Source organism: Xenopus laevis, chromosome 4L (genome assembly GCF_017654675.1).
Source record: "Xenopus laevis strain J_2021 chromosome 4L, Xenopus_laevis_v10.1, whole genome shotgun sequence".
Lineage (NCBI taxonomy): Eukaryota > Metazoa > Chordata > Amphibia > Anura > Pipidae > Xenopus > Xenopus laevis.
In genome coordinates this window covers 27,097,317-27,124,455 of record NC_054377.1, presented here as the reverse complement: position 1 = coordinate 27,124,455, position 27,139 = coordinate 27,097,317, and the positions used below count along the sequence as shown (strand labels likewise).

At 40.6% G+C, this 27,139-nt stretch overlaps 1 protein-coding gene across 2 annotated transcripts in view; it reads right to left on the bottom strand.

Annotated features, from left to right (window-relative positions):
- Window positions 1-7,288: 7,288 nt before the first annotated feature.
- The window catches only part of macrod1.L (MACRO domain containing 1 L homeolog), a 436,504-nt gene continuing 416,653 nt past the window's right edge, over window positions 7,289-27,139 (bottom strand). The window contains 7 exon segments of one of the 2 annotated variants that reach the window (NM_001174011.1): window positions 7,680-7,803; window positions 12,408-12,437; window positions 14,704-14,785; window positions 15,849-15,922; window positions 16,009-16,039; window positions 19,362-19,483; window positions 20,386-20,502. In NM_001174011.1, coding sequence (NP_001167482.1) covers window positions 12,433-12,437; window positions 14,704-14,785; window positions 15,849-15,922; window positions 16,009-16,039; window positions 19,362-19,483; window positions 20,386-20,502 — 431 coding nt within the window. In that variant the 3' untranslated portion in view covers window positions 7,680-7,803; window positions 12,408-12,432. 2 annotated transcript variants of the gene reach the window in all.

Genomic DNA, 27,139 nt, shown 5'->3' with positions numbered 1-27,139 from the left:
TATTAGATGGGTTTTTGTATCTAATCAGAATGGTCAGTGTATATGCCCCTCTATTGTACGGAGTTGAGGAATATGGTAGAGCTTTCTAAATAAGCATTCATATTAATTTGCTAAAATTTCACCAGGCATGCATTCACTGCTAAATTTTGTGCCTTACCACTGGTGAATTTTTCCGCAAAACCTTGGCACAATTTCACAGCAAAAAGTTTTCCCATGAAAAATGTTTGAGAAATAAAGCTTATTTTTCAATGAATTTTAGTTGAAAAAAACCAAACAAAAATCCTGTCAAAAAAAAAAAAAAGGCTATTGACTGCATTTTGTACTGGGCAAAAATGCATCAACAAAAACACGCTAAATGCAATTTGTTTGGAAAAAAAAAAAAACCCAGCAAAAATGTCCGTGGACATTCACAAATTTTTGCAGTTTCACAAATTTTTTTCATGGTTTCCGGATTTTTTTTCATGGCAAAATGGCACAGATTACATAATAATTCCAGTTCAATTAATTATCTAGAACTTAGAGTAAGTATTTAAGCTACAAGCCCTATAAATGCAGATCTCTTTGGTAAGTCCTAACTATTTGCTGTGTGACACACGGGGTTATGCAAATCCATTAAACTTAGAAGCCAGGCCCGGATCTGTGGGTTCTGGCAAATGCCAGAGGGGCTGCTGTAAGGTCCCATAGACAGTAACTATTCAGTGGGCTGTGGAGAATTATTTGGGCTTCTGTTTATTTGGACCAACCTCTAAATAATCAACTAACTTTAGCTGGGTTGCTAGATGCCAGAGAAAGGATTGGTCAATTGAATAAAATAGAAAAGGTGCAGGTCCGGTTGCTACAGGACCAAAGCAAGTACCAAGTTTTTTTCCATGCTAGAAAAACCCCAGCACATGGGTGCACCATGCTTTACTCTTTGTGGAATGCTGTGGGCATTGCTGATGAATGCAAGCACATTCCTGATACCTACCTACTGGTACACGTGTGTCTCCTATTCATCAGCAGATTGCATTTGCAGAATGGTGGTTTGCTTGCCATGGTTTTTTTTTTGCGAAGGTCACAGGGATTCTATACAACCATGTGCCTAATAGGCACTGAGGTACCATTCTAATGCAGTAAAATAGTTTGCTGAGATTTGTGGCTAGTGTTCCCTCTGATTAATACATTCTGGGCAATATGAACAGAAACTACCCATCCTATAGAAGCTGTACACCTGTCCAGAAACCTGTTCTGTATCCGTGGCTACCATGTTTTAAAAAAGAGAAGAAGAAGGAGTGAGAGAAGCAATTAAGCCTTTCAATAATCCAAATTCAATTTACTTCCCTCTTAACCAAATTGATGCTGAGCTTGCTCAAAAGCCAGAATTTCATTATGGTCTGTCTTGCAGAGAGGAATATAGAACTAGTTAATCTCCATCGGAATTTATGTATCTCTTGGGTAGGCATCCTCTGAAATGGTATATGTACAACTTTGGAAACATTGGTAAATGGAAGAAGTCCAACATATCATCATGTATTCTGAGCAGACCAGACATGAAACATAGTTCCAATGAAACTTTCCACACCCTCTAAAGCAAGGGTCTCCAATCTTTTTTTACCTGTGAGCCACATTCAATTGTAAAGAGAGTTGGGTAGCATCACAAAAGAAGTAGCATTAATGTAGTTTAACTACATAAATTAATCCCAGTGGATTTTGACCCTTAATGGCTGCTAAATATCAATATGTATGTACTTCTGATGAAGAACTCATAGAGGTCCCCAACATTTTTTTTCCAGGAGCCATCATCAATTGTAAAAAGAGTTGGGGAGCAAAACAAGCATGAAAAAGTCCCTGAGGTGCCAAATAAGGGCTGTGATTGGCTATTTGGTAGCCCCTATGTGGACTAGCAGCTTACAGAGTCTCTGTATGGCAGTACACCTGTTTTGTATGCAACCAAAACGTGCCTTCAAGCCAAGAATTCAAAAATAAGCACCTACTTTGAGGCCACTGGGAGAAACATCCAAGTGGTTGGGGAACAACATGTTGCTCATGAGCCGCTGGTTGGCGATTACTGCTCTAAAACAATCTGGTATCCATTATATACCGTCCAGGCAAAATGTAGTAGTCTGCTTCCTGCATTACTGGATATGAATATATTTTCAACCAGTGGTCCTCCCAATGGGAAAGCCTAGGCATAACATAGCATAACTATGGTTAACACTAGGTCCAAAGATCATCAAATGGTTATAGCAAATAGATATTCCCGTCCTGGAGAAGGGATGATCCATACACCAGCCTTCAAGTCTCAAGTTTGGGGCATGGTAGGAGGCAGTTGTTAGTGGTGCATAGTTAAAGGTCACATTTATTATGGAGTCTTTCTTAGACCTGATATCTTGCATTGGAAACTTTGAGAAAAGAACTTGTAGAGTATGTATATGTTTCCTAGAGAGAAATATTTGCTATGAGCGAAGGATAACATGTAAAGATTTCCTCTGTTTAACTGGGATATTAAATATTTGTACCTAATGTAAGAGAATCTTTAAGGCCATACTTGAGATCAGACCCCCAATCCCTTTTTTACCATGAACAGATAAAATCCCTGTTGTGTCCAATGGAGACTCTATTAAAGTGACACTGTCTGACTATAACATAAGAAAGAACTTGTTATAGTTACAGTTCCCTTTTGTAAGTTACTTTATTGGGTCAACTTTTATTCAATTGTTCATTTATGACTTAAAGCAATGTATCTGCGTCAGTGTATGACTTGAAACTATGCAGTCAAATTCATTCCATCCAGGATGTGGCTTCCTTGTTGCAGAATGTGGACAAAGTTGCAATGTAGGCAGCTAAGAGGCAGATGAGAGTCAGTGTTTATAAATGTAACATTAGGGATTTAAAAATATGCAAACCACTTGTACCCTTAATAGGACTATGGTAGGCAAATGCTTGATGGAAAAAGACCTAGGGGTACTCATGGATAATAAACTTAGCTGTAACAAGCGATACCAGTCAGCAGCAAAAAAAAAAACAACAATATGGTATTGTCCTGCGATAACATATAGATTCACAGGATGAGTCATTCTTCCCTATTACAAAGTTCTGGTAATCCCCCATCTAAAATACACCATGCAGTCGTCTCAGGTGCTTGAAAGGGATATGAATGAAATAGTGAAAAGTAAAAAGAAGGGCAGGTATGATAATAAAAGGGATGTATGTGACCTAAGGGGAGGCTCTGGAATTGCTCTTATTCCTTTCTTTCTCTTGGATCTGTGGATCGCTCTGAGATTCCTTAATCTATGGATGTCATTCCAGCTTTACAGCAAGTTATTGACAACTGCTTTTATTCTCAGCCCTGCCATCTTGGATTGCACAATGCATCACCCCTGTATTCAAATATGCACTGGTGTCACAATTTTTATTGTACTCATGGATAAGACTTTATTTAGTCACTGAACTGAAGCTGTCGCACCACTGATGGCTAGTGGGTAAGTACAATAGCTTATTATCTAGTACAGTGCTGTCCCACTGTCAACCTTGAAGGATGAATCTGGCCCACTACTTCCCCTTGTGTGGCCCCTTACATGAAAGTCTGCCCCCTGGGACTGCTTATCTTGAGTAAGATTGAAAAGATATCCATACTGAGATTAACTGGGTGCTGCATTGTATACACTTCAAATTCAGACAGTAAGCACCTGTATTGTTCACATTTGTAACACCTCTATTGTTCACACCCCTAAAGCCCTATACTGTTCACCCCTGTGCCCACATTCACCTATTCACACCTCATGCAAACTGCTGGAGTGGCACCAGCACTGTGTCTCTGTATGTAGCACAGTTCATCTTAGATTGGTCCTGGTTTCCCTTGATCCATGTCTTCTGCTGTATTCTGCCTTCCTTATGCTCTGTGTGCCATACTCTGCCTGCCCTATGCTGACTGTGTGTGCCATACTCTGCCTGCCCTATGATCCTTTGTGTGCCTGCCCTATGCTCCCTGTGTGTGATATACTCTGCCTGTCCTATGCTCCTTTGTGTGCCTGCCCTATGCTCCATATGTTTGTGCCATACTTTGCCTGCCCTATGCTCCCTGTGTGCGCCATACTCTGCCTGCCCTATGCTCCCTGTGTGTGATATACTCTGCCTGTCCTATGCTCCCCATGGGACGTGAGCCTGGTAGGGTTTGTTCTGGGGGTTTGTTAGCATTTGTAAATAGTTGTTAGGGCAACCTAAGGTATTTAATCTTGTGCTGGGGAGGTGTTGTGTTAACCATAGGTGAAGAGAAGTCATATGGATTTAAGGGTATGTTTTACATTTTTCACCTATGATTGAGTGATATCCCTGCAATATTTTTTTTTTTTGGTGTGCTACCACCATTAATGTGCTTATGGTCTTGAAATGTATTGTGGTAACATGGGTGTGGTTTGAAAACAGGGAGTGGTCAATATTGGCTTCCAGTATCTGCCCTCCACCATGTAGGTGAGCAGCTTCTTTACTTATACTTGATATGCCATGACCTGTATCATGAAGATCTTCATACCATGGCTTATTAAGTGGAATAATTCACAAAAACAATCCGGATTCGGCTGAATCCCAAAATCGTGGATTTGGTACATCCCTACTGGGAACATTGTTCATCATTTCTGAAACTGAATGAAATCTCAGAATCTGAGCTCACAACATTTTTTACAATTACAAACCAGCTTTCTATAAATCTTCTCATGTGCATATGTATTATTTGTGTCAGTTTTTAAATCCTAATTTATTTCATTTTAGAAGGAAATCAAACCCATCTTATTTTAGGCCTATTTGGTTTCAAACCCAGGCCTTTTAATTTCACTAGTTGCAGGACCTTGGGCTCATATATCCTAACCACCTACTGGGCTCAGAATGTATTTAATATATTGGAGGAATCAGGGAGACATAAGAGTGTCCAGCGGCCTCATCCATCTGAGTAGAAAATATTACAGCAATAAACTTTTCAGGACATTGCAAGGCTCGGTGCACTGTATTCGTTAGTGAGAGGTATAATTACCAAGAGGGAATGGGGACATAGATACCTTATAATTAGAGATGTGAGCTAAGGCCATTGTATTAACACAAATACAGTGGAGGGGCATATTGTAAAACAGTAATAATGATTATGGTTCCTGATTTCTTTATTATTCTTTCAGGTATAGCTAATATGGTAATTACAATGCAGGCCAAATACACAATCAGTGGTAGGAGAGCCATAGTCTGTGTCTGTAATTAGAAGCAAGGGGAGGAAATCTCAACAAGAAATTGCTGCAGAGCCCCTACCCCCCACATCAATACCCTTCTAGAGATTCACTTACAGCAGGCTCATTACACAGACAGAAAGTGCCCCACGCACAAAGAGAAAGTGCCCCACACACAGAGGAGCCTTTCCTTACACACACACAGAGAGAGAGAGAGAGAGAGAGAGAGAGAGAGAGAGACTGTTTAATACACAGAGACTGTCTAATACAAAGAGACTTTCCTTACACAGAGACTGTCTAATACACAGAAGAGACTTTCCTTACGCAGAAAGAGACTGTTTAATACACAGAGGAGACTTTCCTTATAAAGAGAGAGAGACTGTCTAATAAACAGAAGAGACTTTCCTTACACAGAGAGAGATTCTAATACACAGAAGAGCCTTTCCTTATGCAAAAAGAGACTGTTTAATACACAGAGGAGACTTTCCTTACACAGAGAGAGACTGTCTAATACAAAGAGAAGCCTTTCCTTACACAGACAGAGACTGTCTCATACACAGAGGAGCCTTTCCTTACACAGAGAGAGACTCTCATACACAAAAGACTGTCCAATATACAGAGGAGACTTTCCTTACACAGAGAGAGACTGTTTCATATTCAGAGGAAAAATGACCCCATACCAAGAGGAGACTTCCTTTAACCAGCGGGATAACTGCCCCATACTCCAGAGAAAACTGCCCCATAAACAAATGGAGAATTGTCTCATAGGGAAGCTACCCCATGCACAAAAATAAAAATGCCCCATACAGGGTCAGACTGGCTCACTAGTGTACCAGGAGAAATCCCAGTGGGACCCTGTTGCCCTGAGCCCCACCACAAAAGTCTGAACGGAAGTGTAAGGTTTATGAATGCAAGGGGACGTGTTATCCACCTTGAACGTGGATGAGGGACAGAGAATGGTATTTGCAGTCGGCCAGTCAGTGGCAGTGGGGTCCCTTTAACTCTGGTGCCCAAGGGTCTCCAGTCAGACACTGGCCCCATACACAGAAGGAGAATTGCCCCATGCCCAGTGGAACATAAAATATCTGTGTATATTTTATGAAATCTATTCACACTTTCCAAGGCTTGTAGACAATGGGGTGTGCTGTGTTTTGTTATGTTTATTTATTATTTCTGAGCATATGGAACAAGAAGCAATTAAGGATCTTGTGCAAGACCTGTGATTTCGACATGCTGTTTGCTTGGCTTCTTTGAGATGATGCACAAAGAGATATAACATAGTATAACTCAGACGAGTCAGATGTGCCTTCCCTCTTCTTCTTTCCTTCGCGCAGCTGCGCATGTGCAGTAGAGCGAAAAAGTTGAACTAAAAAGTCGGCTATTTCGTATTTGCCCTGAGAAATTTGAAGAAAGGAGATGCCGGAAGAGGATCGCTCTGTGGTGCTCACAGTTATAACCCCGGGCCGGTGCAGTTTTCTGCTGATTGGTAGCACCGGCCCGGGGTTTCAGGTAAGTACATACAATCACTTGGGGTGCCTAACATTTGGCATCCCCAAGTGTAAGAAGCCTTACCTTTAGTATTTAGTCTCTCTTCTTTAGGCCATTACAATGGTTTCTCCCCATGTATGCCAATATTTCTGGCTTTAGAATGGTTTCTCCTATGTGTGCTTACATTTGTAGTCTCTGAATGGTTCACCATTAGTGATGTGCGGGTCAACAAAAATTCAACTTGCTCGTTTCAACCTGCATGTTCATTTATAGACCCACACCTGACCAGCCCATCTCTAATGTAACAAAAGTGGGCGAGTGGGGCAGGTGTATGACTATAAATGGAGGCTGCCAGAGCTGAAAGCCAGCAGAGTAAGGTCATAGGTAGGGAGAGCAGAAGAAGAGCTAAACCCGAACCCTCCTGGGACCCTCAAAATCGGTGGGTGTCTGCAGGGTTGGACTGGCAGGGTCAGTGGCCACATCAGGGCTCCCCCTCCCCAGCAAACTCACCTCTGCTCTGGCAGCGCATACCTACGGCATGCTAGTTTGTGGGCAGGCACGTGGAGTGAGCGGGGCAACAGGTGGAGCCGGGAAACCAGGCGGAGGTCAGGAGTGGAGGGGGAGGAGGTCTCACTCTGTGGAACGGGTGTGGGCCAGCGGGGCCTACTGGGTTTTTTCCGGCCTAGTCCTACGCTGGGTGTCAGCCCACCTGCACATCAATATTCCCCATGTATACAAATGTGAACTTTCAGAATGGATTCTGCCTGGTATTCCATGATATTAGGTTTTTTTAATGTTTTTTAGCACCATTTTCTAGTCCGTCCTTACACAGGACTTTTCACAGGACTGTTCTTGCTGAGTGACAGTTATTGGGCTATCTTTCTGATTAAATCAATGGCTAATCAATGAGTGCTTTTAAACTCTGCACTTACTGAAATGTTTAGGGTGTTTCCTGTTCCATTCCTCCCTCCTCTTTGGGATAAAATAATCATACTGTGAAGGTTTTTTGTTAGAATTGACTTTACTAATGATAATGAAGGCAAATAGGACGAGCAGAAGAAGGAGGGTTTCAGGGTGAAAAGCTTCCAACGCAATTCTTGCAGTTTACAGGTCGGATACGTAGAGTCTGTAGGGAAGAATAAACAAGTAGAATCTGATTATAAGGGAATCTCCATTTAATCCATAAGAGTTTTAAAGTAGAAGGAAAGTCATCCTCCATTTGGGGGTGCCAAATGTTAGGCACCCTTAAGTGATTGTATTGACTTACCTGAAACCCTGGGCCGGTGCTCCTATCAGCAGAAAACTGCACTGGCCCGGGGTTGTACCAGTGAGCACCACGAAGAGATCCTCTTCCATCTTCTTCTTGCTTCAAATTTCCCGGGGCAAACGCATGCGCAGTTGAACGAAATAGCTGACTTTTTAGTTAAAGTTCAGCTTTTCGTTCGCAGTCGCACAAAGAAAGCGGAAGACGGAAGAGAATCGCTCCGTGGTGCTCACTGGTATAACCCTGGGCCGGTGCAGTTTTCTGCTGATAGGAGCACATGCCCAAATCAAAACAATCACTTGGCACCCCTAAGTGCAGGATGTCTTTCTTTCTTTTTTAAAAGGGTTATTCACCTTTGAATTAACTTTTAATACGATGTAAAGAATGATATTCTGAGACAATCTGCAATTGGTTTACATTTTTCTTTATTTGTGTTTTTTTAAATTAATTAGATTTTTATTTAGCAACTCTCCAGTTTGCAATTTCAGCAATCTGGTTGCTAGGGTCCAAATTACCCTAGTAACCATGCATTGATCTGAACAAGAGACTAAAACATGCATAGGAGAGGGTTTCAATAGTAGTAAAAAGTAGCAATAACAATACAATACACATTTTAAATATAAAACATAAATAATGAAGCCCAACTAAGACATTGCTTAGAATTGGCCATTCTATAACATATTAAAAGTTAACTTTAAGGTGAAACACGCCTTTAAAGGACATGTAAAGCCTATATTTTCCTACCATGAATATAAGTTGGGCACAGCCCCCCCACCTAAATGGCATTATTTGTACTGCATACATTCCCTCTGTTTTCTACCACCATTTCCCTAAAACTAATAGCAGCTTTGACTCGCGGGCCATTTCCCCTCTGACACATCAGTGCATTTATATCTGCAAACAGCACATATGCGATGTAAAGTTCATGCAATTGAACAATGCAGGCTAAAACAGGCTGAATTTACTATGAGGACAAGTCCTGCTTGAATTGAGCACTGTAATGGTTACTCTGAGCTCAGGAGAGGAGGTTAGGAATTAAATCAGACGGCTAGAGTTTCTATGCAATTCCATCTCTTCATTGGCTGTTAGACTGGAGGGTGTGTTTATTAATCTGAGCTGAGAAGAACTGAGCATGCTCAGTAGCCAACAGACAAAGGAGATTCCTGAGGGAGGGGGCTGAGTAGGTTACAGGAGCAGAAGGAATTCTAAGTGATTAAGGGGATGCTGCAGCCCTTATATTAACCTTTGAAGAACCAGAGTGGCAGGTATTTAGAGATTCCAAAGAGACTATTCAGTAATTACATTTTTGTGTGGGGGGTTTACATGTCCAATGTCTCTAAGCCAAAAATTATAATTTCTATCACTAGGAAGGACCCCAAATCTAGCATCTCTAAAACTGCAATATCTGGCAACTTCTATATAGGGTTATTGGACTTATGTGTATTCTTTAAAGGGTTATTTGTTACTTGGTATAGCAGGAAACTGTTTCTAATATACATTCATGGTATGTCAGTACCAGGGTCATATTTACCAGGCACTCAAAGGCTCATGTTTGGGGGGCAGTTTTAAGATGCTTATCGAGTAAATCTAAATCATGGGGGGGATACCTGGAGCGTCCTGAATCAGGGCATGTGCAGAAGCCCTCTTCTCTGTACTGACAACCCTGAAATTATCCTTGGTTATTTTAACTTCCATATTAAAGATGCTTCACAACCCTGGCCTTCTTGTTTTCACCACCTAAGCTCCTCCGTTGAGCTCAAGCAATGAGCAAACACCCCTACTTACAAGGATGGACACTTTCTGGATCTAGTCTTTACTAAAAACCTCTCTTTGGTTTTAACAGCGATTCCTTCCTCCTTTCCGATCATCATTTGGGTACATTTTACATCTCCCATTCTCCTTCCCCACCTGCTCCTTCCTCCACTGTCTTAAGTCGGAATCCATGTGACATTGACCTCCTGGCCTTAGCTCAGTCTTTCAGGTCCAGTCTCTCCTCCTTTAGGGAGATGTCTGGTCCTGATACCCTATTTAGTGAGTATAATCACATACTATCTTCCAGCATTGGCTCATTTGCCCCCTTTCAGGCTAAGGGTACTCATGCTCAAAACCCACAACCCTGGTTCACAAACCAGATTCTTACGCTCCTGTACAAGATCTGCTGAACATATGTGAAAAAAATCCCATACACAAGCAGACTTTATTCATTATAAATGTCTTCTGTCATGCCTCAATTCTGCCTTGTCGAAAGCCAAGCAAGAGTACTACAGTACCTTATCAACAATAACAAATTCAATCCAACCCATCCCTCATCAACTGTATCGGTCAACCTGACATACTCTCCTCAGGATTTCTTTAAAAACAAAGTAGAGTTAATCCGAAATCTTATACCTCTACTAATGCAACCCAGCTCCTCCTTCTGCATGCTGTAATTCCTTCCATCCTGTAAACATGTCTCCAAGCTTCTCTTGTCTTCCCAACTTGCTTTCTTGACCCTATGCCTCCTTTTCTGCTTAAACACTGTGCTGCTGAGCCTACTCCAGCACTTACTCTTCAATTCTTCTCTGACTTCTGGAACCTTCCCCTGTCCTTCAAACAGGCCTGTATAAAGCCTATTCTTAAAAATGCCTATTCTTAATATCTGATGGACCCTCTGCAATCTGGTTTCCCGACTGCACACTCTGAGTTACAATTGATCTTCAGGTTGCTAAAGCCAAAGGTCATTTCTCTATCATTATCCTCCTTGACCTATCATCTGCATTTAATACAGATGACCACCTGATGCGAATTCTGTATTCTCTTGGTATTTGCAACCAGGCTGCATCTTGGCTTTCTTCTTACCTGTCTAACCCTTTATTCACTTATGCTAACAAAACCTCATCTTCAGTTCCACTTAATGTATGGATGCCACAAAGCTCTGTACTTGGTATGTTGTTGTTCTCCCTGTACACTCTGTCTTTGGGAGATCTCATTTGGCTTTAATTATCATCTGTATGCTGATAATACCCAAATATATGTATCCACCCCTTCATTAACAGCTGAATCTGTGCCCCCCCCCACCCCTGAAGGAAGCAGTAAGGAGGATAATAGAAATCAGACTCCGTATAATGGCTCAGGTGATACAAGGCAGTATTGGCAAGTCCTAGAACAGAATACTCTTATACATGTACAGGTATAGGATCTATAATCTGGAATGCTTGGATAAGGGAGGAATCTTTACATTAACTGGCACTCTATACCTTAAGTCTGCTAAAAATAATTCAAACATTAAATAAACCCAATAGGATTGTTTTGCCCACAGTTTGGATTCATGCAGCTTAGTTACCATCAAGTACAATGTACTGTTTTATTATTACAGAGAAAAGGGAAATCATTGGGACTCTATGGGAGATGGCCTTCCTGTAATTTGGAGCTTTTTGTATACTGAGGTTCCAAAAAAAAATTCCAATACCTGTATCTCTTAATTCCATTAGCCAATAAATACAAAAGTAGAATTAATGCCCCTTTAAATAGAATTATTTAGGTTTATCAGAATAATGCAACACAAATGGCTTGTATCCCAGTTATTAAAATACAGCGGAATTGTGTCAGACAAACTTTTAATAATGCCCTATTCATTTTTTTTTTTTTGAAAAGTGATCTTATAGTCACATTGATTTAGTCCTTTCTAATGCATCAGTTATGCCAGTAAAGGAGGTAAAATGGATGCTATATTCAGCGCGTAATTAATCTAATTGTTTTTATTGTAGAATTGCATATAAAGGTGGCCATTTATCAATGAGTTGCTCAGCTAAAAGGGTCAGAATTGATGCTTATGACCGCCAGCAATTGATTTATGAAGTATAAAGCGTCACATTTTTTTTGTCAGTGAGCACTGTGCTCTTTTATGACTTCCGCTACTTTGGTGATTTATCACAGGGATGGGATATGCCCCTCATTTATTAGCAAGAGGAAAATACCAGCAGTACCTTTGAGGTGTTAGTGACCCTCTATTATTATTATTCCCCGCCCACCAGGTTTTTATCATGCGGTAGAAGCATCTTTGATAACTTGGGATAAAAATTCTGGTTTGAAAGCGCATTTAACTACTTCCTGTCCCCTACCCTGTTGACTTCCACTTACATAGAAGCACACAAATGCAACTGAGCACCAAAATGATCAAGCAGTTAAATATTTTGCGGAAATATTTAATAATGCAGTTACTAAGCATTCTGCAGTGCCATCACCTCTAGGAGTGGTACAGGGGCAAAATGTTATAGGTGTAAAATGCATAAACCTTACCACCAAAATAAATGCACCCACTCAATCATATACAGCAGTGGCAATCAATTCAGCAGTGCATGCTAATGCAGAAATACAATATTTAGTATTCAAATACAGAAAATCTGGTTACTTTTTTCAAAACTTGGCAAATATTAATAATAAAATCTAGGTTAATTTTTGCAAACATGCACACGTCCGTTTCTTACCCCTCATACAGGGGGGCCATCTCTTCTAGGCTAAAAGGACAGATACAGAGAGAGAGATCTGCAAAGGTATCTTTACACAGTCAGATATTGGCCCCTGTATGGGACAAATCCTGACGAATAAATGTCTGGACAAGTGGAAAATTCTGTTTGCATTGGTAATTTCATTGCACACTTGGTGTAACATCCATTGATGCACATTGCACTTGTTATCGTAAGAGATTTAATAGGGGTCATTTATGATTGCAAGTGCAGTTGCTATTGCATGAAAATTTGGTATGCACCAAATCCACTATTTTGAGATTTGACTAAATCTTTCGTGAAAGATTTGGGCAAATACTGAACCAAATCAGAACCCTAATTTGCAAATTTAAATTAAGGCTAGGAAGTGCATGGTTAAAATTTTAAACTTCCTTGCTTGCGTGAAGAAAAGTAACTTTAAAGGAGAAGGAAAGTCATTTTATAATTAGGCACCCCCAAGTTAGTGTATTTGCTTACCTGACACTCTGACCCGGTGCTCCTATTGCAGAAAACTACACCGACCCAGGGTTCTTCCAGCGAATAGCACGGATCGATCCTCTTCCTGCTTCTTTGATCTTCAAATTTCCCGGGGCAGATGCATGCGCAATAGAATGAAACAGCCGGCATTTTTTGTTAAATTTCGACTTTTCGCTCTACTGCACATGCATAGCCGCGAGCTGAAAGAAGAAGCAGCAAGAGGATGGCTCTTTGGGGCTCTCTGGAAGAATCTTGGGCCAGTGCAGGTTTCTGCCGATAGGAGCACCAGCCCAGAGTGTCAGGTAAGTAAATACAGTGATTTGGGGGTGCTTAACATTTGGTATTTACTTACCTGACGCTCTGGGCTGGTGTGCGACGGAAGATCGCTCCGTGGTGCTCACTGGTATAACTCCGGGCCAGTGTAGTTTTCTGCTGATAGGAGCACCAGCCCGGGGTTTCAGGTAAGTCAATACAATCACTTAGGGTGCCTAACATAACATTTCCTTTAAGGATTCAGATTTGATTTGGCTAGGCACTTGGATTCAGTTGAATCTGAATCCTTCTGAAAAGGGCCGAATCACAAACCGAATTCTGGATTAGGTGCATCTCTAACAAAAATATCTTGATCATTAAAGGTACAAAATCCACCCCTTGAATTTCCACATAGTTGCACTTGGTCGTTCCTTCCTCCTGTTCTGAATTGAATGTGGTGCACTAATTGACATAATGAGAACCCTTGAGATACCGCCACTGGACGTAAGAACTTGCATCCCCTTTGTGACAATGGCATCAGATAAAATTGCTGACTCAAGACCATAGTTACACTGGAATGTGATGGTGACCTGTACCCGAAATTGTACTGCACTTGTGCTTGTAGATGACCCCTACTGATTAAAAGGAACAGTAACACCAAAAAATTTGTGTATTAAAGGAATGACAATGTAATGTACTGTTGCAAACTTGGTGTGTTTGTTTCAGAAACTCTTCAATAGTTTATATAAACAAGCTGCTGTGTACCCATGGGGGCAGCCATTCAATCTTATTTAGTTTTGCATACGCCATTAAACCTCGGCGTGCGTGTTACTGAAGAGGTCCAGGTTACATAAAGTTATTTTATGGCTTTGTCTCTTGTGTTTTTTTTATTAGGCTTTTGTCTGTACACTGTTTGTGTGTAAATGAATCCCCAGGCAGCAGGCTTGTATCAGACTATGGAACGCAGAGCTTTTTAATCATACATTGTGGATCCCAATGGGCTGTCAGTGACGGTGATGCATGTACGGTGTCATTTCAGGATATAATTGAGGCATAATCGTGTCACTTTCTGTGACAGCAACTTGTGGAACTCTATCATAGCATTTGCTATAGGTTATAAGGGCTATAAAAAATCTAAATAATGGATGCGGTATAGGCCTAAGGGTAATACCACCCTGCTAATGCTTTTCCCACTGTGCACAAAGGTATTGAGACTTCTGTCCACAGCCACCAAGGTGAACCATGGTTTTCATTTCCCCAAATGAACTACAACCCCTACCTGCAGGAAAGATCCTAGGCCCACTTTGGTTTGCTTCATTCATTTCCTGCTTTAAACTTTTCTTTTTTTTTCCTACAGACAAGTATATATTTTTCCAGCAATGATTTTATTCGCTAAAGATACTGCACACTGGTTTTGGGCTCATTTTATTTTAATAGTGTCCCTTTAAACCTCAGAGCTTGTATATTTATGCAAGTTTAAATCATCCCTGCATCACAAATCCATTTGCTGCTACAGCCCTGTGTTGCCCGCAGCTTCCCCATTACTTACCCAAAGGGAAATATTCTGGAAGCTTTTGGAGATAAATCTCTTCGTCTTTCTCCAGGAAGACGCAGATTATCACACGGTCAAACTAAACATAAAATGAGGTCAAATGGAGAATTCAGTTACAAATATATATATTTATTCCTTCATGTCTCTCTTCCTTTTATTGTGCCTCTAGTTTTCCGTTCCCTACTTTCAGTCTTTTCTGGTAAAAAGTCTCTAACCAGTTCTATTCCATTTAACTAGGCTAATTCTCCCCTCAAGAAAAAGGTTCTTTCTGGCTCATGGGGCATTGCACTGTTAGGGACCAATAGGGCCAGGCTTCAATTGAAAACATGCTTCCAATGGCAGATGTGCTGGTAGGTGGGTTCCCTTTGATTGGTAGGTAGGAACAAGTTTAAAGGCTGTCATTGGTATACCGGAAGTTGTAGATTAACAGCTGCAGGATAGATGGTCCTTATGTATGTATTTTTGTTCCTCCCTATAGACCGCAGCTCTGCCTTCTTGCATTAAGAGGGACACCTTCTTAACCAGCTCTGGCCCTGTTACTGTCAACCAAAGGCTGGCATGAGATTCTGGCAGTTATAGTTCAGCTATAGGCTGTATAGTTCTACTTCGTATAAATATCGAAAACCTGTACTGTGCCATGTTTTAGCACAAATAAGGGCTAGCGGCCCACACTTTTAGTTTTAAAGGGATTGTTCACCTTTAAGTTAACTTTAGGTATGATGTAGATGGTAAAATACGGAGGCAAATTATTTTAATTTTTTTAATTTGTAGTTATTTAACAGCTCTCCAGTTTGCAATTTCAACAATCTTGTTTCTAGGGTCCAAATTCCCATAGCAATCGTGCATTGATTTTTAATAAGAGACTGAAATATGAATAGGAGAGGGCCAGAATAGAAAGTTATAAAAAGTAGCAATAATAACAAATGTGTTGCCTTACAGAGCATTTGTTTTTTTAGGAAGACTCAGGCGAAAAAGGCAAATTATTAAAAAACCTATCAAATAAACAATGAAGGCCAATTTAAAAGTTGCTTGGCATTGGCCATTTTATAACCCAAGAAACAAGGTCTTGCCTGTCCCTGTCTCCTTCTTTTTCTCTTTTTTCTCTTATTTCCCTACTCTCTATTCCTTATTTGTTTTCTCACCTTATCTTTATTTTCCTCCAGAAATTCCCGTATGGTCCTCAAGGCCATATCAGCTGCTGCTTTCGGCGGATACCCTGCAAGAACCAAACTATTAGTGGTGGGCAGATCTAATAGCAGCCGGCACACTCTCAAACACACACAGAGGCACAAATGCACTTACCAAACACGCCGGTGGAAATGCAAGGGAAAGCCTGAGAAAGATAATCATTTTTTAATAAAGATATATAATATTGTGACAGTAATTATAATTCTAGCTTACGTTCACTGTGTGAATTGCTTATTAGTGATATTCTGCTTCATCAACAGAAATATTCCTCAGGTTGATGAAGTGGAAGGGAGTTAAAGTGCGCTGCAATTGTTCTCTAAATAAATTAAATCTTGTTGTCAATAGTAGTCTACTGTTTATATACAGCTGCCCATGTAAACATGGGAAATCGCTAGGAAGGAAGATGCCAATCAATAGATGTTCAGGGCACTAACTTTTCGCTTATCTTTTCTGGTTTCTGGTCACAGAGCTGTACAAACTGAAGCCAAAGCCAATAACAGACACATTACAAATTGACTTTTTTTCCCCATAAATCACAGACCCAGTTTTAAATACAGTGATACCAACCCCTCTCTAAATGAATGGTCCTCTTAGATGTGTATCATAAAATGAAGCATTGCTTGTATGGTAGTTTTAATTAGAACACTACAGATCCAACACTAAGGGGGTTATTTATAAAAGGACACATTATAGAGCTTTTTTATACCTCGAATGAACTCACAACTCGAATGGTTTCTAATTTAAGAAAAAACTCAGTCTGTGAATATGGGGTTAACAACCCGAAAACTCGAATTGATCGCGTTATCAGCCAAAAAAACCTCTAATTGATTGAGTTGTCGAGTGAAATCCACTGAAAAAAACTTGAACATCATCAAGGTTACAAACAGCTTTAAATAGTTCAAGAGACCTCTGTCATTGACTTCTACATGAGCTCGATAGATGGTGTCTTTTCGGATTCAAACTATTTCCAGGCTCAGGGTATAAAGGTGGCCATACACGGATAGATCCGCTCGTTTGGCGATGTCGCCAAACGAGCGGATCTCCCTCCGATATGCCCACCTTGAGGTGGGCAATATCGGGCTGATCCGATCGTGGGCCCTAGGGCCCAACGATCGGATCCTAGCGTTCGCCAAACGGGCGGTCGTATCGCGGGACCGCATCAACGAACAGATGCGGCCGCGATCCGACGGGATTTTTAATCCCATCCGATCGAGATCTGGCCGACTTTCGGCCAGATCTCGATCGGGGAAGCCCGTCGGGGACCCCATACACGGGCCAATAACCTGCCGACACGGTCTGTCGGCAGCTTTTATCGGCCCGTGTATGGCCACCTTAAGTCTAGAAAAAAATCAGGTTTTTTTTTTTAACCTGAAAATTCGAGCTTTGACTGAAAAATACCCTACATAACTACAATTTTTCGAGAAAAAAAAACTCGACCCTTAATAAATCTGCCCCTAAATGTTATACATAAAATAGTAGTGTTGGGAGTGAGTGTATACAGGTAGGTTCATTAATATTTGGACAGAGACAACTTTTTTTCTAATTTTGGTTCTGTACATTATCACAATGAATTTTAGATGAAACAACTCAGATGCAGTTGAACTGCAGACTTTCAGCTTTAATTCAGTGGGATTAACAAAAACAATGCATAAAAATGTGAGGAACTAAAGCCCTTTTTTAACACAATCACTTCATTTCAAGGGCTCAAAAGTAATTGGACAAATTAAAAAACTGAAAATAAAATGTTCATTTCTAATAATTGGTTGAAAACCCTTTGCTGGCAATGACAGCCTGAAGTCTTGAACTTATGGACATCACCAGATTCTGGGTTCCCTCCTTTTTAATGCTCTGTTAGGCCTTTACTGCAGTTGTTGTTTGTTTGTGGGCCTTTCTGTCCGAAGTTTAGTCTTCAACAAGTGAAATGCAGCTCATTTGGGTTCAGATCAGGTGACTGACTTGGCCAATCAAGAATATTCCACTTCTTTGCTTTAATAAACTCCTGGGTTGCTTTGGCTGTATGTTTTGGGTCATTATGAAACACCTCCCAGTCAATATGACTGCATTTAGCTGGATTTGAGCAGACAGTATGTCTCTGAACACCTCAGAATTAATTCGGCTGCTTCTGTCCTGTGTCACATCATGGATAAACACTAGTGTCCCAGCTCCACTGGCAGCCATGCACGCCCAAGCCATCACACTGCCTCCGCCATGTTTTATAGAGATGTGGTATGCTTTGGATCATGAGCTGTTCCACACCTTCTCCATACTTTTTTCTTGCCATCATTCTGGTAGAGGTTAATCTTGGTTTTATCTGTCCAAATAATGTTTTTCCAGAACTGCGTTGGCTTTTTTAGATGTCTTTTAGCAAAGTCCAATCTAGCCTTTCTATTCTTGATACTTATGAGTGGCTTGCACCTTGCAGTGCACCACTGTATTTATTTTCATGCAGTCTTCTCTTTATGGTAGACTTGGATATTGATACACCTACCTCCTGGAGAGTGTTGTTCACTTGTTTGGCTGTTGTGAAGGGGTTTCTCTTCACCATTAGTATTGTGATACTAACTCTATAGTTAGTATAGATACGGGTATATATAATTTATGTGAAAGTAGGGAGGGGTGTGTGTGTATGGATACTGGGTTTTCATTTGGAGGGGTTGAACTTGATGGACTTTACCTTTTTTCAACCCAATTTAACTATGTAACTATGTAATAAGGACATGCAAACTGTGGCCCACCTCCTGGATCAGAACTACAACTCCCAGCATCCCATGCAGGATGCTATTCTGAAATAGCTGGAAGACTGCAAGAAGAGCCCTAAAATAATAAAGCAGCAGTATCTGTGCTTGTGAACAAAGTGTGCACAGCAGTAAATGTCTATGTGGCCCCTCTGCCTATTTAATTAGAGAAATTAGGTACAGTTCAGCTAAAGTGCCTTTTGTATATCAGAAATTCCAAACACATCTGACACTGACATTCTCGTATAGACTGCTAACAATAGATTGAAGCTTTTTCATTTTACAGTTATTTTCCAATGGCACATCAGATTGTAATGTCTGCGTGTCTATCACCACTAGAGGTGTTAGTGCATCACAAATTATATTGTAAAAAGGGGAAAATGAGAAAAATGAAGGGTGAAAGTATAAAACAAACAGGATGGCAAAGGAATAAAAAGAGAGGGAGAGAGATGGGGGATCTGTGCTGAAGTGGAAGAGAATGATGGTGAAATAGCATATGGGAAGGGGATGATGGGGGAGAAACAATAAAGAATTGTATGTGAAGGGTTGAGCGTTCTAACTTAATTCTGTCTTTTATCCATTGGGGTAAAGTAACCCATAGGTACTGTTTGCTTTCAAACTTATAATCGATAAATAATACCTGCTAATTGTTTATCAGTTATTAGATCTGGTGCCTGCCATTGTTACATTACCCTGCATGTGTATCTAGCTGTAATACCCCTCCATTCTTACCACGGAGCGGAGCTTGCCCTCGACTGCAGTTAACATGCTGTTCCGATAGCAGTTCCTCAGTTCTTCCTCCTGAGCAGATCCGAGGTCCCCCTGCACCACTGGTCCTACTGTGTGAATCACATCTGGAGAACAGAAAGATGGAAAGGTCACTAGAAATTGGTAGCAATCCCCCATTACTAGGTAACTATTTACCAATGTGCCTTGTAATGAAAAGTATCTTATTACAGATGTATTTGTCCAAAGGACCTGGTCTCTGATGGTATTAGATGGACAACAGTTGCATATATATTCTGAAGAATATTACCTTACCTTTAAAGCATTGTCCAGCCCCCATGCTTTAAACTAAACCCTAAAAGTGAATATGGCTAAAAATGCCATTTTATATAATGAACTAGTACTGCACCAGCCTAAAGTTTCAGCTTGTCAATAGCAGCAATGATCCACGACTTCAACTTGTCACAGGGGGGTCACCATCTTGGAAAGTGTCTGTGACACTAAGCTTAGGGGTCATCCCAAATTATCCAGCAGAAAATGAGGTTCTGTAATATAAGCTGGCGCTGCAAGGCTGATTAATAAATTCTGTTGCTAATTGCAGTGGTTTCTGTGCTACCATGTAGTAATTATCTGTATTAATTACTAACTAGCCTTATATTGTGACATTTATATTCTATATATTGTGAGTGGGTCCCTAAGTTCAGTAAGTGACAGCAGCACAGAGCATGTGCAGTGAATCAGCAGAAAAGAAGATGGGGAGCTACTGGGGCATCTTTGGAGACACCGTTCTTCCCTGCTAAATGCTGTAGTTAGGTACAGAAGCACAAAACACAATGTACAATATTTCTAGCTACTGCTTTAGTTAAGCTTTACTTTTATTTAAGCTAGGCCCGCACATACAGCACCTATACCTTTAAGCTGTTGCCAATGGGATACAAAGATACATGACTGGCAATGGGTGTACAAACCTAGACCGCTTTATGCTGTGATATACACATGTATATTTTGCACCTGTGAAGGTCACACTTACACTTGGCAGGCAGTAGGTAACCACAGGTCATCTTGGCAAGACCGGTTTGGCAGCCACCAAGAGAGCTGCACTCCAGCTTCAAGAGAGGGCCAGCAGCTCTGTGTATGCATCCATCAACTAAGGATATGAGGCAGATGGAAATGGGAAAAACACAAAAAATGAGACACCAAGGTGGCATTAGGATAAGTAATAAATCAAGGAAGAGAGAAGATAAACAAATGTGATATACGAAAAAATAGCGACATAGGTGCAAATGTGCACCTGTACAGAACCAATTCCAACATATGAACTGTTAGATTTTATCAGTCAAATAGAAAGAGAATAATGAAAGCAAATGTCTTGATAGATCCCAAAGGTAAAAGAGCCCTTTTGGTTCCAGCACCATGGAGAGCAGCTACAGATCTGCCTGATACAGTAGAAGCCAACCCGCAGCCTTAGAGATGTTGTTGTTCTACATTTCCCATCATTTTCCATCTCCGATTGAGGGCTGCTGTCAAGCCCTAGAACAAACTTTATAATAGAATTTCATATTATAAGATGGAATATTTACTTGCGAGAATCAATAAAAACAATATGTGTTTAGTGCTTTCCATATTAGCCTAATTATCCTAAATCAGGCTCCACTCCATGCCGTTTCCAGGATGCTTATTTCCAGTTCCCCATGCCCCCATTTTATAAGAAGGCTGTTACCTGCCATTATCGACAGAACTACCTATGGTGGAGCAGGTGCAAGCCACTGAAACCAAATTCTTAAGAGGCTCATTACAAGCTACAGAAAACAAAGAGATCATGTATATTTTTTAAGCGTCGCTGTGTGCCAGAAATACTGTACCAGGACCCTGCAAGCTATATTTTTTTCTTCATTATACAGTAGGTAACAGCCCTCTTCTTCATTCATTTTTGCAATGTATGCTCCCCCTCTCTCTAGCTGTTATGCTTTCTTCCCCAGTGGGACACAATTAAATGTCATTTCATGATTTGGTTCTAATCTGGTAACTTATAATTTAGCTGGAAATCAAATCAACAACACACAAGGAGCAGCCGGCCTCTGTATTCTGATATATAAACAAGAGCAGAAATCAGATCACACTGAAATACACTTAAAAGGAAAACTACAACCTTACAACAGAATTAAAATATTTAATGAGAGTGGAACCCTAATGGAACATAATTATGAATTGCAAATATAAGGAGCAGCAGGAAGATTTATGGATGGGAACGAAAGGGACTATTATGTGAGTGCAGGGCCGCCATCAGGGGGGGACAGGGGGGACAAGCGTACCGGGCCCGGGCATGAAGGGGGGCCCGGCAGCGCTGCATTTTTTTGAAGATCCGGGCCCCCCTTACGAGCGCCCGAGCCGTACGTCTTGCCTCTTCAGTGCCGAATGCGGAAGTGCCGAAAAGCCGAAGCCGATGCGACGAAAAGACCCGAAGTCACGGAAAAAGCCGAAGTCCCGAAGCGCCGAAAAGACCCGAAGTCACGAAAACAGCCGAAGCCGAAGTCCTGAAGCAGCGCAAAGACCCGAAGTCACAAAAACAGCCGAAGCCGAAGTCCTGAAGCGGTGAAAAGACCCGAAGTCACGAAAGGAGGCGAAGTTGAAGTACTGAAGCCATGAGTTCAATTCTACTGAACACCAGTTTGTGTTTTTTTTTTTTTTAATCCCCTGGCCACCAATGTATTATTTTAATATTCTATAGGCCCCTGTCACCAATCTTTTTTTTAAAACTTTTGTTTTTGGGGCCCCAATTTTTTTTTTTAACTCGTAAGGGGCCCCTTGCCACCATTGTTTTTTTTTTGGGTTTTTTTTTTTAAAAAAAAATTAATTTTCTTTTTGGTGGCCCCAAATTTTTTTAACTTGTAAGGGGGCCCCTGCCACCAGTTTTTTTTTTTTTTTTCAAAAAAAAATTATTTTTTTTTTAAATTTTTTTTGGGGCCCCAATTTGTTTTTAACTTGTAAGGGGGCCCCTGCCACCATTTGTTTTTTTTTCAAAAAAAAATTTTTTTCTCCAAATTTTTTTTTTGGGGCCCCAATTTGTTTTTAACTTATAAGGGAGCCCCTGCCGCCAATGTTTTTTTTTTTTTCAAAAAAAAAATTACATTTTTTTCAAATTTTTTTTTGGGGCCCCAATTTGTTTTTAACTTATAAGGGAGCCCCTGCCGCCAATGTTTTTTTTTTTTTCAAAAAAAAAATTACATTTTTTTCAAATTTTTTTTTGGGGCCCCAATTTGTTTTTAACTTAGAAGGGGGCCCCTGCCACCAATGTTTGTTTATTTTTTAGTTTTTTTTACATTTTTTTTTGTTGGGGCCCCAAGTTTTTTTTTAACAGGGGGCCCCTGCCACCAATGTTTTTAATTTTTTTTTTTTTGGGGCCCCAATTTTTTTTATAAGGGGGCCCTGACCATCAATAGCTTTTTACAACTTGTGTGTGGGGGGGGTTACTTTTTTAGCGCTGATGTCTGTGTGGTCTTTTAACTGCGATGTGGGCGGGATATGGGGCGGAGCTTGGTCGTCAGTGTGGGCGGGGCCCAGGGGGCCCCAAAAATTTTGTTGTACGGGGCCCCGTGATTTCTAATGGCGGCCCTGTGTGAGTGGAAAGCAATGGTGCAGAGTAGGACAGCTCTGTATATTCTGAATGATGAGTCTTTACCTATAGTTCATGCCTTGAACTGCTGACAGAAATACCTTGAAAGGTTTAGAGTTTGTACAGTGGCATTGAAAAGGTTTATTTTTAGAATTTTGTGTCTCAGCAAGAATTGATAACAAAGGTGCAGAATTAAGCGAATAACATTGTAATTTGCTCATGAGTCTAGCTGACGCGCGTCCGCTTATGCATGCATTGTACAAACTTTGTAACTAAAAGTGTCTTTTTTATAAGAAAGTTACAGTTCAAGTATATTTTTTCAGGGGGCTGTATATTGAGAGTGCTGGGGCTCACTTAGTATGTAAATTAAGCCTTGCCCACGTGCACCCAATAAGAAAGGTGAGTAGCGGCATTTCAGCTTGTTTCGTTTAAAAAACTCTATATATATATATATATATATATATATATATATATATATATATATATATATATATATATATATATATATATATATATATATATATATATATATATATATATATATATATATCCTATGCCCAGAAATAAAAAGCCTTAAATAGAGAAGAGTGGTAGGTTTGACAGTACAGAATAAATTGCTAACGTAGGAAAAACCCAGAAGAAAGGCAAAGATGAGATGGGATAGAAACAATGGGGGAGGCTGAAACAGACCAACTGCTATGTATTAATTATATGAATAATAATAATTTATATAAATCCCCCAAAAGAAAGCCTTCCATCGGTAGCCTTCCCAAACTAGAATTTCATCCTCCCCTGTTGATTGTGGGGTTAAAAACTTGCGTAGAGTGGCAAACTGACCAAATATAACTAAGAAGGTGAGGTGGTATTGAAATGAAAATCTGCAAATACTGTAGGTTAGTTTTTTTCTTAGAAAGTATGTATTAAGTGTATATATTTAGACAATTTAGAAGGAAGTTTAATAAATGGCATAGAAACCACAGGGCAATGCAGTAAATTGAAGCTGTAACGTTGCACCTATTTCTTACCCATAAAGTCTGAAAATATCCACAGAATAAGAGGAAAAATATTAACAACCTTTGCTCCATTGTTGGCACTGACCCATTTTTCCTATTGCCACTGTCCACCATTTAATACTGAGTGACTGTTTATGCTGAGATATAAGATATATGAAGCCTGATGACTATGGCTATAGTAGTCATTATGACTATTAGGTGTCACTGATGAACACAGATCAGTGCTGTCCCCCGTTTGAGTTATTGTCTGAGGCCCCATCTGTATGGAACGTCCACCCAGCTCACTTCAATTGCAAGTCACTGCTCATTAACAGACCCTCCCCAGAGGAGCATTATTAGATAATTGAGTAATAAAGCCACCAAGGCTGATGTAAGTATGTGACATCTTAATTCTCATTAGCAGTCACACTTTTAGGGGGATTTTTTTTTTATTCCTAACCCCAGTAGAAACCTAATGGGGAGGTCTCCTGAAAGTGTTTGTTTTGTGCTAAAAGTTCATTGGATTCATTGTTACCGGTAATCATTCATTTTAAGCCTTTAAGACATCACCAGCATGGGCCGCAGGTTGCACGCCACTAGCACCTACAGATGAACGGAAGGCAACAAGAAAAGGCTAGAACAAATAGAAATTGATTTTATTGATGCACTGAATCCAGGATTCAATTTAGCATGCAGCCTTATTCCAGTATATTTTACAAGAATGAGATGAGGTCAGATCCATACGAGTCGGGCTGAACTGAATCTGAACTCTTAACATCTTCTTTGGGAATGATGCATTTTTGTAGAATTTTGCATGGAGGAACAGAAATCCTATATTAAAAGTAGCTAGTAATGGGACAAAATGTGTGGGACATGGAGCTTAAAAGGGGTGGTTCATCTTTACGTTAACTTTTGTATGTTATAGATTTGCCAATTCTAAGCAACTTTTCAGTTTTGCTTTCATTATCTATTTTTCTAGTTTAATTATTTGCCGCCTTCTTATTGTTTCCAGCTTTCAAATAGGGGCCACAAATGCTGAAAGGCTAAAAATATATTGTGAATGCTACTTTTTATTACTCTGCTTTCTATTCAGACCCTCTCCTATTAATATTCCATTCTCTTCTTCAAATCAATGCATGGTTGCTAGGGTTTTTTGGACCATAGCAACCAGATTGATAATAACCTCATCAGTGGAGTTTCCTGTGCTCATTTATTCAAGTATATACCACATGTCCCAGGGGCCTCAGCGTGTGTGTACCAATGCTAAATACAGAACAGGACCCAATAACAGGAGAGCCCAAGCCTATTTTTGGTGCAGAGGATCCTGCAATACAGGCACTATGGGCCAGATTCAATTTGATTAGAAAAGCTTATCCCATTGAAAAAAAAAACAATTTGGAGAAAAGTTTTTTTTTTCTCTCTGCTAATTGAATCTCGCCCCATAATTTTTCATGTGATAGAGCATAAAATAACATTTTCTTGTGGGATTGAATCTGGCCCTATGTGTCCAGCAGAGACCCAACCAAGATCCTTATTCACCATCAGGCAGGTTCATAAAGTCTTTTCTAAGGTGTCTGCTGGCAGGTGAGAGAAGGGAGCTGATAAGGGCAGTAAAATAGGGAAGGTGCAAAGGGGAGAGGGACTTCTTATCTGTATGTTGTGTGACCTCACTACTGTAACTATTCAGTTAATACAAATATAAACAATAATCCAATCTCCTTTCCGCCCTTCTTATTCCACTAGCAGCACTGTCTGACTTTACTGGGGCCCTCCCTTCCCCACCTCTCTCACTTTCGGCCTTCCTTCCTTCCGTCTCCCTTTGCTGTTTTAATTGCTTTTTCAGTCTCATTAATTCTAAGCTCAGGTACTTATTGGAGCAATAAATCAGAGACAAAGACACAGAGCTCTATATCGAGGCGCAGAGCCATATTTAATTGGCAGTCGCTATGTTCAACTAACAGACAGTCGAGTAGGAATGAACGATAGTTGTGTATAACTGAACTAATAGCAGAAAGCTGCACAACAATGGCATGCAGCTGACAGCTGTTTACAATTTACAGACAGCCGTCCACATGGCACGCAGCAGTGCATAACTGTGACAGGCGATGGGAATATGGAACCCAGGGCTGTGTGCAAGTGACAGTTATATATATGCGGCAGATAGCACTAACAAAGGTAGGCAGAGGAAGCAGAGTGTACAAATGGCACTTGTTTATAACAAACTGTCTTGATTGACTAACAAAGAAATTGGAAAATGACAGCTGTTAATGAATGGTGATTGTGTCTAAATGTCAGTTATTTGGTACAACAGCGCAGCTACTGCTGCTGAATTGCAACCAGGGCCGCCATCAGGGGGGGGGCAGGGGTGACAAGTGACCCGGGCATGAAGGGGGGCCAGGCAGTGCTGCACTTTTGAAAGAGTCAAGCCCCTCTTCAGAGCGCCAATTTTTGAAGTACCGAACAGCCGAAATGTGGAAGTGCCGGCAAGCTGAACAGCCAAAGTCCCCTGGCCGCCAATGTATTATTTTAATATTCTATAGGCCCCTGCCACCAATGTTTTTTTTAAAAAATATTTTTTGGGGGCCCAATTTTTTTTAACTTGTAAGGGGGGCCCTGGCGCCAATGTTTTTTTAAAAAAATATTTGGGGCCCCAATTTTATTTTTTTACTTGTAAGAGGGGCCCTGGCACCAATGCTTTTTAAAAAAACTTTTATGGGGGGCCCTGGTGCCAATGTTTTTTTTTTTTGGGGCCCTTAAGGGGCCATCAATAGCTTTTTTATAATTTGTGTGTGTGTGGGGGTAACCTTTTGTAGTGCTGATGTCTGTGTGGTCTTTTAACACTGATGTGGAGTGGATGGGATCTGGGGTGGGGCTTGGGTGCCAGTGTGGGCGGGGCTCTGAAAATTTTGTTGTTTGGGGCCCTGTGATTTCTAATGGTGGTCCTGATTGCAACAATTCAAAAAAGAGAGCTGTCATTTAGTAATAGGGGTACAGGGCACATATGTCACACCTGCAGCTGCCCAGCTTGGTTGAACTACACTTCTTTATTGGTATTTGTGCTGGAGGGCTGAGAGACTGGTGTGTGGGTACCTGTGCCATACACCTGAGTAGCTCACAACGTCGGCACATGGCTGCCCATAACTCAGAGCTGTATATTAGACTGACAGCACCGTTTGAAT